This window comes from Pelophylax lessonae (genome assembly GCF_965119305.1).
Source record: "Pelophylax lessonae genome assembly, chromosome: 5".
Lineage (NCBI taxonomy): Eukaryota > Metazoa > Chordata > Amphibia > Anura > Ranidae > Pelophylax > Pelophylax lessonae.
Genome location: NC_138772.1, coordinates 211,299,020 through 211,315,332, shown reverse-complemented (window position 1 = coordinate 211,315,332; position 16,313 = coordinate 211,299,020). Strand labels below are relative to the sequence as shown.

The 16,313-nt window shown below is 41.4% G+C and overlaps 1 protein-coding gene across 1 annotated transcript in view; it reads left to right on the top strand.

Annotated features, from left to right (window-relative positions):
* ITPRID1 (ITPR interacting domain containing 1) overlaps positions 1-16,313 on the top strand; it is a 192,878-nt gene that overhangs the window by 54,612 nt on the left and 121,953 nt on the right. Inside the window, exon 2 of the mRNA XM_082259492.1 lies at positions 14,272-14,408. Within this exon, the coding sequence (XP_082115618.1) occupies positions 14,368-14,408 (41 nt within the window). The 5' untranslated portion in view covers positions 14,272-14,367. The remainder of the gene's footprint in view (positions 1-14,271; positions 14,409-16,313) is intronic.

The following is a 16,313-nucleotide window of genomic DNA, read 5'->3' as shown; positions in this document are numbered from 1 at the left end:
AAATCTCTGGTGCAGCAACTAGACATGTGCAATTCCTTTCGTTATGGATCGAAGTTTGGGTGATATTTGTGTGATTTGAAGATCCGGATATATCAGAATCTCCGAATCACAATAGTAATAAATTTGTAACGAAAAAATTATAACGAAAACAAGTAATTATTTTTTAGTCATTCAGGTGACATGATGTGTTAGCTTGGACCTTTTGTTGATTTACTTAAGGAAAATACACTGTACACTTTGCAAAGTGCAGTTGCACTCTGCAAGAGCAGGTGCTCCACAGCTTGGTAAATGAGCAGAAGCTCTGCTGACTTCCATCATCCAATCATGTGCAAGAAAAAATGCTGTTTATTTTAATTTTCTTGCACATGATTGGGTACTCTTTGCAAAGTGAAGCTTTTCCTCATTTACTAAGTTCTGGAGCAACTGCACTTGCAGAGTGTCACTGCACTTTACAAAATGCACAGTCTGTTTGCCTTTAGTAAATCAACCCCCTTGTTGATGTTTGACCCATCCAAAATAACATAACGACATAACAAATGATCCAAATTGATTCAGATCCATTCGTTTTTATTCCAGTGATCGTGGCGTGAATATTCTAATAGGATTTTTTTTGTATTGGGGGTTCATTTGTATGTGCATGGCTCAATAAACTAGTTGGGAATATAGAAATTAATTCAACTTAACAACATAATGAATTAATACGTATTCATTCAGATTAAATTGTTTTATTTGGATGAGAGCTGAGCAGTAGGGATGATCGAACTTTTGAAAAGTTCGGTTCGACCAGAACACCCGAACTTCCCAAAAGTTCGGGTCCGGATTCCAGAACCCCATTGAAATCAATGGGACCCGAACTTCGGTAATCAAAAAACACCATTTTGAAGTCCTAAAACCCAATAAATGCCCCTAAAAAGTACCTAGGGTTCTGGGTCATGCCCCAGGGACTATTAATCACGCAAAAAAAAGTTCTTAAAAAAATGTCGTTTTTGATAGAGAGCCAATTATTGAAAAATTATTGAAAAAAAAATGAGATTTCTTTGGATTTAGTGTCTGGGGGGGGGGGGGGGGGTCTAAAAAGTGTACCTGTGAAGTTTCAGCTCTGTAGCATGTCCAGAACCAGAAAAAAAAAGATTGTTTGTCTTAGAATGGCAGTAGAGCAGGGATATGGCTCCGCTATTTTCACACCTGGCCGTTTTTGTTGGAGGCGATTATTGGGCTTTTTTGTGGACGTCTTTGGAGGCAGGCATGACATCTGAACTTCTGTGTAGGGGTATATATACACACACACATGTATGTATATATACACATACACACATATAGGTGTGAAAGTAGCGGAGCCCTATGCCTGCGCTAATGAAATTATTTGCAGGCATAGGGCTCCGCTCCTATCACACCTATATGTGTGTATGTGTATAAATACATATATGTGTGTGTGTATATATACCCCTATACAGAAGTTCAGATGTTATGCCTGCCTCCAAAGACGCCCAAAAAATGCCCAAAAAAACGCCTGCAACAACACGCCTGGGGGTTTTGTTGCAGGCGTTTTTTTGGGCATTTTTTGGGCGTCTTTGCAGGCAGGCATAACATCTGAACTTCTGTATAGGGGTATATATACACACACACATGTATGTATATACAGTAAACCCCCGCTCCATCGCGGTTCAGTTTTTGCGGTCCCGGTATATTGCGTTTTTTTTTGTAATGTTATTTTACTATATAAATCATTAAAAATTAAATATCTTTGTGTTTTCCATAGCTCTTGCTATGCCTCTCAGTATCTTTTATGTGTTTAAATGAGTTTCTATTGTTTTAAAAGTGTGTTTAAAGACCTTAAAATGCTTTTACACGTACAGTGACAGTAAAAAAAAACATGCCTACAATGCATTTTAATAGGGTTTTTCTATTTAGCGGATTTTCACTTTTCGCGGCTGGGTCCAGAACGTAACCCCCGCAATGGAGGGGGGTTTACTGTATACACATACACACATAAAAGTGTGAAAGTAGCGGAGCCCTATGCCTGCGCTAATGAAATTATTTGCAGGCATAGGGCTCCGCTCCTATCACACCTATATGTGTGTATGAATACATATATGTGTGTGTGTATATATACCCCATTATACAGAAGTTCAGATGTTATGCTGCCTCCAAAAACGCCTAAAAAATGCCCAAAAAAAACGCCTGCAACAAAAACGCCCAGGTGTGTTGTTGCAGGCGTTTTTTTGGGCATTTTTTAGGCATCTTTGGAGGCAGGCATAACATCTGAACTTCTGTATAGGGGTATATATACACATGTGTGTGTGTATATATACCCCTACACAGAAGTTCAGATGTCATGCCTGCCTCCAAAGACGTCCACAAAAAAGCCCAATAAAATGCCTGAAACAAAAACGGCCAGGTGTGAAAGTAGTGGAGCCACTACCCTGCTCTACTGAAATTCTAATACAAACGATCTTTTTTGTATGGCGGTCACCCTGACATGGAAGAGTTTGGTCACCCTGCCATAGCAGTCAGAGTCAGTTCACCCTACACTACACTACGATCACCCTGACACTTAACACTTTCCCTACAGAAACTAGATTATTGAATCTAACTATAGTGGAAAATAGTACCCTAACTACACTAGATATCCCTTTCCTCACACTAATAATTGCTAAATGACACTTTTGAAGCAGGAGTAACAGAACTGCTTCCACTCTCTTCCACATCCCTGTATTAAAGTGCTAGAGATTTGGCGGGGCTATCTTATATACCTTATATCTTATATACTGGGGGGGCGTATTCACTACTGATTGGCCTCTGGACCCCCTAGTCACTCCAATCACATTCCTAGCATCCTCCTGCCCCCTCAATTGGCTTTTACTGATGGTTCTGGTCCATTCACTGACTTTTAAAGCCCAGTTCCTGTCCCATTGCATTTTGGTCGGTTTTTCCGCAAAAAGTTCGGAATTCGGTCGAATTTCGAACAGTCAATGTTCGGGTCAAACCAATGGTCGACCCGAACCGTTCGATCATCCCTACTGAGCAGTAGTCTTTGGATATATCAGTGGATTCTTTTTACGTTAACATTTTTCATTATTCTAAAACATGCACTACAAATAAATGGAAACATTTAAGATGATTCATTTCCTACTTTTTATTAGCACAATAAAACAAATATAGCCAATCTGAAAAAGCTAAAGACTACCAGAACTTTGGAAAATATGCATCAATTCGGAACAATGAATATATGCTCTCCCGAAATAACAAATCGTTCCAAAACGAATTATTCTAACACAGCGATTATGAAAAAAAGAAATTAGTTTCAGTTTCATTAATTAAGTAAATAATTTCCTTTTTTCATAATCGTTGTGTTAGAATAATCCGTTTTGGAACTATTTGTTATTTTGGAAGAGTTTTGTTTTGTTTGTTTATTTGTTTAACTTCGTTTCAGTTTCATTACTTAAGTAAATAAACACATTTTTCCATCATGCACACGATATTAAAAGTTTGGTACAAAGATTTGAAACAAAGATTGCCAGAGCACAATAGCTAGGTGTGGCAACTTCCATAGTAACTTTTTAAAATAAGTGCCGGTTCACATTTTTGCGATGCGGGAACGCTGCGAATATGCAGCGTGATCCCGCATTGCATCCGCACCTCTGGCAGTTCACACTGCCATATGCGATATGCAGGGGGTGTCAATTAAAGGTTAACGACACCCCCAGTTGCGATCGCATATCGCAGTGTAATCTGCAAGTTCGCACAGAATCGGATCGCACTAGTGTGAACCACTATGCGATCCGATTCTGCTGCGGATAAAAAAAGCCTCATGTGTGAGTTTAGTGTGGATGCGGTGCGAATTCAGCCATACAAAGTGTATGGCTGAAATTCGCGCCACACATGAGATCACATGTAATTTAGGAGCAGTGCGCTCCAAATTACATGTGATCTCTGTGATCGCACTAATGTGAACCGGGGCTAAGGGCTCATGCACACTGGGCTTCAAAAACGCCACTTCTACAGGTGTTTGACTTTTATTTCTGCCCCTAAACGCCCTTCTGTGTTAGCACATGTGTCCATTTAGAGACAAGAGCATTTAGAGACAGAAAAAAAAAAACATCACGTGCGCATTCAGGAGAGGAATGTTCCAGGGGAAAAAATACGGAACGTGCCTACATGACTGTAAATACGTCTAAACGCTAGGAGCATTTAGACTTGAGCAGTCATTTGTTCCAAAGGCCAGAATTAATTAATATTCTGCCCAATTGAACAAATGAATGCTCAAAAGCTTGACATGCCTGAGCAGGCCTTAACAAGTTTGCGAAACGCAGCTTTAGATGCGTTTTTAACCACTTCAATAAAGGGCACTTTCACCCCCTTCCTGCCCAGGCCAATTTTTAGCTTTTAGCGCTGTTGCATTTTGAATGACATTTACGCGGTCATGCAACACAGTACCTAAACCAAATTTATCATGTTTTCCCACAAATAGAGCTTTCTTTTGGTGGTATTTGATCACCGCAAGGTTTTTTCTTTTTTGCTAAACAAATAAAAAAATACCGAAAAGTTTGAAAAAAAAAAATTTTTTGTTTATGTTATAACATTTTGTAAATAAATAAGTTTTTTCCTGCACTGTTGAGCACTGGTGAAGCCGCACTGGCAGTCACTGATGAGGAGGCACTGATGGGGCAATAATATGCAGCACTGATGGGCACTGATAGGCAGGACTGATATGCAGCACTGATGGGCACTGATATGTGGCACTGATAGGTAGCACTGATATGCAGCATGGATGGGCACTGATAGGCGGCACTGATGGGCACTAATAGGCGGCATTGATGGGCACTGATAGGCACTGACAGGCGACACTGATGGACACTGATAGGCGACACTGATGGGCGGCACTGATAGGCAATGATGGGCACTGGTGGGCGGCATTGATAGATGGCAATGATGGGCAGCACTGATGAGGTGGGCATTGACAGGCTCCCTGAGCACTGATTGGCATCCCTGGTGGCATGGGTGGGCATCACTGGTGGCCATGGGTGGGCAATCCCTGGTGGCTCCAGTGGCATCCCTCAAGGGTCTGCACTGGTAATCAATGCTCCCCCCACCCCCGTCAGAAGAGCCGCTGATCGGCTCTCCTCTACTTGCGCCTGTCAGGCGCGAACTGAAGAAAGTCGATCAACGGCACTTCCTATTTACTATGTGACCAGCTGCGTCCAATCACAGCTGGTCACATAGTAAATAGGAAGTGCCGTTGATCGACTTTCTTCAGTTCGCGCCTGACAGGGCATGTCATAGGCTCTTTACTGGATCTGAGATGTGGTGTGTCAGAGTCTGCGGCCCCCCACGGCATATCCTGCTGGACGTCCAGTCAGGATGGGACAACCACTTTCCGGCCGTCATTTTACTATATGACGGGTGGGAAGTGGTTAAATTTGTCATGTTTTCCCACAAATAGAGCTTTCTTTTGGTGGTATTTGATCACCGCAAGGTTTTTTCTTTTTTGCTAAACAAATAAAAAAATACCGAAAAGTTTGAAAAAAAAAAGTTTTTTTTGTTTTTGTTATAACATTTTGTAAATAAATAAGTTTTTTCCTGCACTGTTGAGCACTGGTGAAGCCGCACTGGCAGTCACTGATGAGGAGGCACTGATGGGGCAATAATATGCAGCACTGATGGGCACTGATAGGCAGGACTGATATGCAGCACTGATGGGCACTGATATGTGGCACTGATAGGTAGCACTGATATGCAGCATGGATGGGCACTGATAGGCGGCACTGATGGGCACTAATAGGCGGCATTGATGGGCACTGATAGGCACTGACAGGCGACACTGATGGACACTGATAGGCGACACTGATGGGCGGCACTGATAGGCAATGATGGGCACTGGTGGGCGGCATTGATAGATGGCAATGATGGGCAGCACTGATGAGGTGGGCATTGACAGGCTCCCTGAGCACTGATTGGCATCCCTGGTGGCATGGGTGGGCATCACTGGTGGCCATGGGTGGGCAATCCCTGGTGGCTCCAGTGGCATCCCCCAAGGGTCTGCACTGGTAATCAATGCTCCCCCCACCCCCGTCAGAAGAGCCGCTGATCGGCTCTCCTCTACTTGCGCCTGTCAGGCGCGAACTGAAGAAAGTCGATCAACGGCACTTCCTATTTACTATGTGACCAGCTGCGTCCAATCACAGCTGGTCACATAGTAAATAGGAAGTGCCGTTGATCGACTTTCTTCAGTTCGCGCCTGACAGGGCATGTCATAGGCTCTTTACTGGATCTGAGATGTGGTGTGTCAGAGTCTGCGGCCCCCCACGGCATATCCTGCTGGACGTCCAGTCAGGATGGGACAACCACTTTCCGGCCGTCATTTTACTATATGACGGGTGGGAAGTGGTTAAAGCTTCTTTTGACTTCCCTGGAGCAAAGGCCTCCAGGGGAGAAAAACAAATGTCCTGGGTGCAGGAAGCCTAAAAGTATGATTTAAACATTTTTAAACATGGTAATGCTTTGTTAACCACTTTAGCCCCGGAGGATTTTCCTGCCTAACGTCCAGGCCACTTTTTGCAACTTGGCACTGCGCAAATTTAACTGACAATTGCGCGGTCATGCAATGCCGTACCCAAACAAAATTTACGTCATTTTTTTCCCACAAACAGAGCTTTCTTTTGGTGGTATTTGATCACATCTGCACTTTTCATTTTTTGCGATATTAATAAAAATAGAGTGAAAATTTGGCAAAAAAATTGACATTTTCTACTTTGACAGTTAAAAAATATCCAATATATTCAATTTTTGTCATAAATTTAGGCCAAAATGTATTTAGCTACATGTCTTTGACAAAAAAATTCTCAATGAGTGTATTTTTAACCGCTTTAAGGCCAGAAGATTTTACCCCATTCCTGACCAGGCTATATTTTGCGATTCGGCACTGCGTTACTTTAATGGACAATTGCGCTGGCATGCGACGCTGTACACAAATTAAATTTTTGTCCTTTTTTCCCCACACATAGAGCTTTCTTTTGGTGTTATTTGATCACCTGTGCGATTTTTAATTTTTGAAAAAAAGAGCGACAATTTTGAAAAAAAAAAACAATATTTTTTACATTCTGATATATAACATTCCCCAAAAAAATTTATAAATCAAGATTTTTTAACATTTTAGGCCAATTTGTTTTCTGGTACATATTTTTGGTAAAAAAAAATCACAATAAGCGTATTTTGATTGGTTTGCGCAAAAGTTATTGCGTTTACTACTACTGTCATTTTTATTGTTTATTTTTTTTACTAGTAATGGCGGCGATCTGCAGTTTTTTTTTTTTTTGCGGGACTGCGACATTGCGGCGGACAGTTTGGACCCCTAACTGACATTTTGACACTTTTGGGGGTACCAGTGACATTACTACAGTAATCAGTGCTATAAATATGCACTGTTACTGTAATAATGACACTGGTATTGGTGATCAAGGGGTTAAATGTATGCCTCATGCTTACTGACGTGTATGGGGGGAGGGGGTTGTGTGACAGAGACACAGATCGCAGGTTCAGCTATGCTGAATCCTGTAATCTGTCACTGTCTGTCACAGAGGAGATCCACCCGCTTGTGTGTTCCTCACTCGATCCCCGGCGATCGGGAAAGAGCGGCAGTGATCACCACCTCTCCTCCCCTGGCCCGACTCCCGCTGTGTCTGAATACAGCAGAAGCGATCCTCCGGCGGCACGCACACCGCCGATAGAGGGGAGAGTCTGGTGACGTAGGTCTACGTCCCCCCAGACCTTAACGAGCCACTTTGCCGCAGTAGCAGCACAGTGAGCAGTGATAAAGTGGTTAAATAATGGTTAGTAGAAGGCAGCATACCCTTGAAATGGAAAGGCACACTACAAGGTTCCAATAGAAGGTGTGTTTGGGGAAGCAGATGGCTGCCAGGGCAGCTTTTAAATGCGAAATCATCTCAGCATCAAATAACTTTTAGCTTTCAACTTGAACTCCAGCCTTAAGTTCAGTCATGCACAGTTGTACGGCTCCTCTCCTATAGCAAGTCAGAGAGAGCCTGCCCCATTTCCTGCCTGGAGGACCAGAATCATCCAGTACTCTTCTGACTGACTTTCCCTAGCCCACCCGTTTCATTCCTTGGATTTCAGTTCATTTTCAATAATGTTTTCAATTATGTAGGCACACTATCACATGTGGGCATTATCTAGGACGATCGGCATGCAACTGCAGGTTGCCAAGGGACACCTACTCCTGCAGACTGACACCTTCTATCACGGCATTTTGATATTTGCATAACTAGTCCCAAGAGACAGCGTATTGCTTGCATCAAGGTTGTGGGCTCTTAAGAGAAGAAAAGAGACAGAGATCTGTAATGTTTTCAGGAAGCACATGTACAGCACCCTGATAACCTCTGCCAGCAGCTTGCATTTTATAGAGAAACATAGAAGCCCAGTGATGATGACACTGGCTCTTAAATTTGGTAAATATTAACAAAAAAAAGTGGGTTTTTTTTTTATTTTTTTTATTTATTTTTTTTTAATTATTTAGCATGTGGTGTGGGAAAAAAATAAGCACTATGAAGACAAACAAATAAACTTTTGATGTATTTGTATTGTATTAATAAAACATTTTAAAAGCAAAATGTTAAGTAAATAAACAAAAAATGTGATTTGTAATCTTGTGGATACAAATCCTAATTGGCATGTGTTCTGTTTATCCCAACACTAACATTATGTTTGAATAAGAAAAAGTCCCGGATGGCTGCGCTCCGATAAAGGACCATCTTTATTGTAGTATCAAAATAGCATTAAAAAAACAAAAAAATAAAAAAAAACAACCAAATCCTTATGAGTGATTAGAGGTAAGTCAACACGTTTCACGCTGTTTCAGTGCTTAATCAGGGCCTCACGGTTAAGCGCTGAAGCAGCGGGAAATGCGTTTACTTTCCTCTGATTCCCCATTATGATTTGGTTACTGGTTTATGCTGTTTTGTTATTACAATAAAGGTGGTTCTTTATCGGAGTGCAGCCATCCAGGACTTTTTCCTGTTCTTACTGATTAGCCTGACGTGCTGGGCTTTGCACCTGGGAGTTGTGCGGGGATCTGTTTTAGCAGGCTTACCTGAAGTGGGTTTGCTTTGCCAGTGTCATTATGTTGATCAGTGCCGGATTACCAAATAGATAGATAAATAGCCCCCACACATTTAAAGGCCCTAAGACAATGGATCAAAATAATATTGATTTGATCTTGAAAGGAAATTACAGGGAAGCTTTCTTAAACTGTTTACAAAAGATGGAAAAATTAATCATAAAAAAATTAAAAATTGAGAAAATACTGTTTTAATGTAATATACTCAATAACAACTTAAAATACATAGACCATAGAGATCAGGTTTACATGGGAATGCAGGCCACACTTTATTCCCTCATCCAAATACCAAAAATAACCATTGAATAAAGAGACACACACAAGTTTGTTGGCAAAATATTGGCCGCGGCACATTTATTGGTGTGGATTTATTCAATAAATAATAAATAAAATATATTTTAATATTCACTTCAATCAAATAATAAATAATATTTCATTTTAACCACTTTAAGACCGGAAGGATTTGCCCCATTAATGACCAGGCCCTATTTTGCGATTCGGCACTGCTTTATTTTAACAGACATTTACGCGGTTGTGCGACGCTGTACCCAAATAAAACTGATGTCCTTTTTTTCCCACAAATAGCTTTCTTTTGGTGGTATTTGATCACCTGTGCGATATTTATTTTTTGCGCTATAAACAAAAAATGAGCGACAATTTTGAAAAAAAAAACAATATTTTTCACATTCTGCTATATGACATTCTCAAAAAAAAATAATTAAAAAAATCTAAATTTTTTAACATTGTAGGCCAATTTGTTTTCTGCTATATATTTTTGGTTAAAAAAATCTTAATAAGTGTATTTTGATTGGTTTGCTCAAAAGTTATTGCGTCTACTAACTACGGGAAAGATTTATGTCGTTTTTATTTATTTATTTATTTTTTTTTACTAGTAATGGCGGCGATCTGTGATATTTTGCGGGACTGCGACATTGCGGCGGACGGATCGGACCCCTAACTGACATTTTTTACACTTTTGGGGGTACCAGTGACGTTACTACAGTAATCAGTGCTAAAAATATGCACTGTTACTGTAATAATGACACCAGCAGGGAAGTGGTTAACCTTGTGGGTGATCAAGGGGTTAAATGTAAGCCTAGGGGAGTGATTCTAACTGTGGGGGGCGTGGCTTGTGAAATTACCATAGAGACATGTGATCCTATATAGAAGGATCACATGGGCTCTAAGGTTATTGCAGGGAAAAGGACAGTCGGCTGTGTTTACAACAGCCGACCACCCTTCTCTCTCAGCGGGGAGCGATCACGGGTGTCAGGCGGCAATCGGAACCGCTTGACACAGGCATCGGCTTCCCTGCCCCCTAGCTTCCCACGCGTGACCGACGTAGACCTATCAAATATGGAGACAGTCCATAAATAAAAATGGGGATTTGGTCCCACCATATGGCCATATCGTGCTCAAGCCCACCACTACGTCAAAGTACCCCATTATCAGTGGGTCCTACACTATCCATAAAAAAGGGGTGAATCCAGCTTCTCTAACCCTTGGAGACAACACTCCTTGCTGGGAGAGATGTGCTAATGCACTACAAGGGACTCTTGTGCGCTATTCTTTTTTAACATACATGTCGCTTGGTTCATAGCTGCACCGGCTTTAGATATACATGTTCAGGGTTTGCTCCCCCAATTTTTTGCGACGTAGACCTACGTCGGTTCGTGCAGGAGAGCCGCACTGCCACAGTAATTCTGCGGCAGGGGGTCGTTAAGTGGTTAAACTTTAAAACATAATAGCTCAGTCATAAAGAACTAGAGCTCCAATAAATTAAATATAACACAAGTCCGCCCTTACATAGAGGGGTGACAATACCACATAAAGTGCCTGCGAAAGGGAAGGGAGGGTGGGGAGTTTGCTCAGCTGACAATAGACCAACTGGTGGAATTTTCTCTTTGAGGGGCCATTTAATAATAATAGAAAGCCCTCCAGATTCTAGAATATGCCAATGTATCATGTGACGTTCCACAATGTTCTCCTATGCCACATGATACGTTTTCCCTACTAAATTTTATCTGAATTACCCTTAAAGTAAAAGTAAATTTATTTAAATTCTTAAAGCAACAGTACCGCTACTTTTGAGGAAAAATTATTAATATTTAATTTTTTGGGGGGTGGGATGGGGCGACCACATGCCCATGTAATCGGGCCCATATACATGAGTCCTCATTACTCATTACAGTTTGTCTCTTAAAAGCTCATCTTTCAGCTGTCAGCTTGTAAAATATTTTGGTGCAAGCAGTGCCAGGTCAAGGTCATCCAGCACCCAGGGCAAAAATGCTAAACTGCGCCCCCCTCCTTCCCTTAGGGTTAGGGTCAGAGTGCCCATATCCCTGCAATAAACCATTGTGCCCAGGGCAGCCGCCCCTCCTGCCCACCCCTTATCCTGGCCCTGGGTGCAACCAACGTACATGTCATGTTCAGTAGTGATGATAGTCTACTGCAGCTGGTTGTTGTAGTGATCAATCAAAGTGGTTCTAAGGCCTCAGTTTTTTTTTTACCTTAATGCATTCTATACATTAAGGTAAAAAATCTTCTGTGTCACAGACTTGCCCCTCCCCATTATACTTACCTGAATGCTATTGCGATCCAGCGCTGTGCATGAGAGCTGTGGCTCTCCCGCTTTGTCCCTCCTCCCTGGGCAGATTGATAGCACAGGGAAACATTGGCTCCCACTCCTGTCAATCAACTCAAGTGCCCAGGGAGCGGGGGGGGGGATGCTGAGTCCCGCTGTCTGTGTCAGTGGAGCTAGCCCGCACGAGTGCCCCATGGGTATTGGTTTCCTATTAGGGGCACCAGCATGAGAGAATGGGTGGAGAGAAGAGAAAAGGAGGGTCAGGGCTGCTCTGTGCAATTCTATTGCACAGAGCAAATAAGTATAGGTATGTTTGTTATTTAAAAATAATCCTTTACAACCACTTTAACAAGGGGCCAATATAACTGACTCCAGCTCGCAGAATGGGACTCGGCTAAAATGTTTTGGGCTTATACACACAAATGCATTCCTCCTTACAGTGTAAAGAGGAAAATATCACCACTACTCCCGAGTCCTGACAAGCCCAGGTGAACAAAGGATAAGGAGCGGCCTTAGCCTACATGTCTCCACCACACCACACAACCAGATGCATCTCACCCCAACTATCAGTGTCTAGTTGTAGGGTGTCACCGTTTGTAGATACATCTGTGTGCATGCGCCACTTTACGCAAGTAGGAGCACATATCTACATATAGCTACCGAAACCTATTCATTTCTATAGCAGCTCTATTCTGCACCAGGCGATTGCCAGGCACCAAAATATGTTAGGGTGTTTATGCTGTTAGGCCCCTTTGATGCGATCGGACAGGCGGACCCGATCGGGCCACCCACTCTCCTCTATGGGGAGGCGGATGTCAGCGGACATGTTTCCACTGACACTCGCTTGGCATACGATTTGACAAGATCCGCTGAAAACAGGCGTATGGCAATACGTTCGCCATCCGTCCAGCGGGTCGGATTGGATGGGGTCGGGTGAAAATGGACAGGCTGTCCATTTTCATCCAATCTCCCCATAGAGGGGAGCGGGACTCTGCACAGTGAGCCGAGACTGACCTGTCTCTCACCTGCTCCGTGAGGATCAGCGGAGCGATCCTGGCTTAGCAAGTGGAGTCCGTCAAAACAGATCCGACCCATGCAAAAGGGGGCTAAGGAAGAATGCACGTGTGTGCATGAGCCCTTACAGTGGGTCCTGGCAAAACGTGTACACCAGGGAGAATCTGTTAACTTCACAACAAGTTAAAAGGAGCCTGTGACTACGTAAATAGATCTGAAAATCAATATATGCTGGTATTTACTGAGCTCAGGTTAGACATTTTGTCTATCTTTTGAGAATGATCACCTGACAGTGTTAAATAAGCATGCTTTGGGAAAATTGATTTTACTAAGCAAAACACAGCAAAGTGCTACTTTATGCATGAGCTCTTTGAAACAGTTTGGGGATTTATTCATCCGAAAAGCATTCAAAGTCACCAGACTGGATTTTCCTAAGTCACAACGTACCCACAGTTTCAATGTTTTTAACATAATAAAGTGCCTTTGTCTCTCTTCTGTTACCCCTTTCCTACATGCTCTGCGTACAATGTTGCTGTATTTGTTGATGCATCACCAACTACAATCATGTTGTAAAAAAAGGTGCAGGGCAACTGTCTCATTGGGGTTGATTTACTAAAGCCAAATAGACAGTTCACTTTGCAGGGGAATTTTCCCTTTGTGAATGTGGTGTCAATTTGCAACGAATACCTACGGAAAAAAAAAAAAAAAAAACTTTATTTGTGCCTGCACATGATTGGATGTTGGAAGTCAGAAGAGCTTCAACTTCTTTCTTTGTGAAGTAAACAGCCTATTTGTCTTTAGTAAATTAGCCCTTAACTGAAGATTGTGTCAAACAGGAAGCAACGTTTTAAAATGATGAAAAAATGTTTGGAACTTAATGTTCTATTCCTTTCCCTTTAAACATTTTATTTTTAATAGATTGACTTGTAAAAATATATGTGCCTCTCTGAAATTTGAAATAGATAAGGTCATGTCAAGTGCCAACATTAAGGAAAACTTCTAAAAGTATATAACTTAGAACGTGGTTTCATACCCCCATAATGGCATTTTTCATTTTTAGGTGACCCTGTTCTGACTCAAAAAGGTGAAATACAGACAACTTCTGGTGTTTAAAATACCCATGGTTGTCATTGAATGTATCCCTGTGTCCATGTGGAGCGCCTTAAATCCTAGACCCAAACTGAACAGGACCTTTACATTTATCTGAACTGGAATTAGACCTTGCTTCCTCTCGTGACTAAAACCTAGCCTCTGTCAATAAGTTGTCAAATATCAGAGCTTAAGTGGGCTTAGTAATGGCAAGAGGTGGGGTTAATCTTGAAGAAAAGCCAAGGTGCAGCCTTGTCCCAGGATCCAAAGGACTTTACAGGCCCATACTGATCAATTACAAGACTAAAGCAGGTATTTTTTAAACACCCTAAGGTGTCTGCACTTCAACAATGACGCTACCAAAGTATCTTTAAGAATAAGTCTGATAAACTCTAATGTCCAGCTGATATATCTAACTAATGTGCTGTGTATGCTATTTTATTTTGTGCAGGGCTTTAGCATGACATGGCTTCAGGGTCTCTTTGTCATGGGTTAGAACAACGCCTTGGGATCAAGAATAAAAATTCTTTCTTTATTGTACAAAAGTATGGACTTTGTTGAACACAACTGCTCAGGAGAAACAAAAAGGTAAATGTTTGTATCTGTTACAATACGTGCCTCCCCCTCATTAGTTATACATTTGTATATAGACCTGTATTTAACTTCTGGTGTAGTTCAGTTTGACTTATTCATTTGCAAATCAAGCACTTCTGGTGACCTTGGAAAACCCTATCTTTTTCAAGTAATCTCTCAGTTAACATTAATATGCATATAGATTTGTCTAGACTGTAAATTAGTTAATTAAAAATAAAACAAATACATTTTGTGATCTTTAGTGTTGGGTTGTTATATACAAGACAATTTTAAATCACCATATTGTTTCCATTTTAGCATGATTGTGGGCAAATATGGTTGTGGCTAGGCTTAGCATGAGCAACTACAGTGGTTGACAATAGAATTAATGTACCGATTTGGACAGCCTTCTTCTATGCCCCTATTAGTGTACAGCAATAACAAAAGTATCAGAAGACAATGGGTGCATTGAGTAGATATATAGCTGGAAAAAAATAATGCTTTCTTGACAAACAATAATCAATATTGTGTATGTATGAACAGTATCAGGAACTATGTACTGTGTCTATGTACTGTGTATAATATTGCAAAGTAAATGTAAAGTATAATGAAATCTAGTTCTGTTGGTAATACCTTCACTTTTTCACCAGTATTATTTTAGTAAAACTATACCCACCCCCATAGAAATCATAAAAACTGTCACAGACACTCTTCAGAAGTGTCTCACCTTTCTGCAACTGATGTCAGTGAATGCGATAGATTTGTGTACCTGTCTGAAATTGCGCCAGAATTGACATAACTTATTACAACATTACACTGATCTAATTTACTGATAGTTTTCATAAATCTAAAATGGAGGCATTTTTTAACTGTTAGTAAACCAAGGGTCCTGGATTCACTCTATATGGTCTTCCACAGTACACAGAACATGGAAATGCAATTATTTTAGTAACTATAAACTGCTAAATACCCTTTCTTATCAGCAGTATATAGCAGTATTTTGACTTCTATTAGTGTCCGGCTGGGCACTGGTTAAAGCTTGTAGCTTCATTCTCCTCAGAATGTCCTATGAGGTTGCCTGACTTTATGTCTGGACAGTGCTGATTGGCCCTGTGCTGATCACACACACCCTCCCAAAAAAAAAAAAAAAATACTCTCTAGTAGGGATGAGCTTTGAGTTTGAGTCGAACGTAAGTTTGACTCGAACATTGGCTGTTCGCTAGTTCGTCGCATGATGAACATATGGGCTTCTTTGTGGAAACATTGAGTTCCCACATTATCATGGACTCTCTGACTTTTTTTGACCCCACGCCGTTTTTTTCAGCAATACTGACATAAACGGATATATACTGTATATATATATATACATATAAATAACTTTGATCTCAACAAACTAAAAATCAAAAATGTCTCTCCCTGCTAGAAATGTATTATTAATTATAAGGATTCGATCTCACAACCATTGCAATTGCAGGTCAGGTATTCTACCAGGTACGCCACCATCAAGTACAGTTAGGTTAAATACACTTTCTCTGCCTAACTAATGGCACTTTTCCACTGCAAGTACCGGCTAGTACCGGCTCGGCTCTACTCGGCCCTGCTTGGCCTGGTTTGCTTTTCCACTGCTGGTACCGCATGGTATAGGGTTGGAACGGTTCGGTACGGTATGGTATAGGTTTGCTTTTCCACTAAAGCAGTACTAAAGTTAAGTGGGTGGGATAACAACGGGGTGGGTGGGATTCTCTGACCAATCAGTGGCTAGTAGTGACTGCATGCAAAGGATTGTGGGATATGGTACTAGTTTGGTACCTGTTGGAACCACAATCGAGTAGGTACTGTTTTTTCAGGGCCGTACCGTACCGTACCGTTCGGTTCCATGCAGTGGAAAAGCAAACCTATACCGTACCGTACCGAACCGTT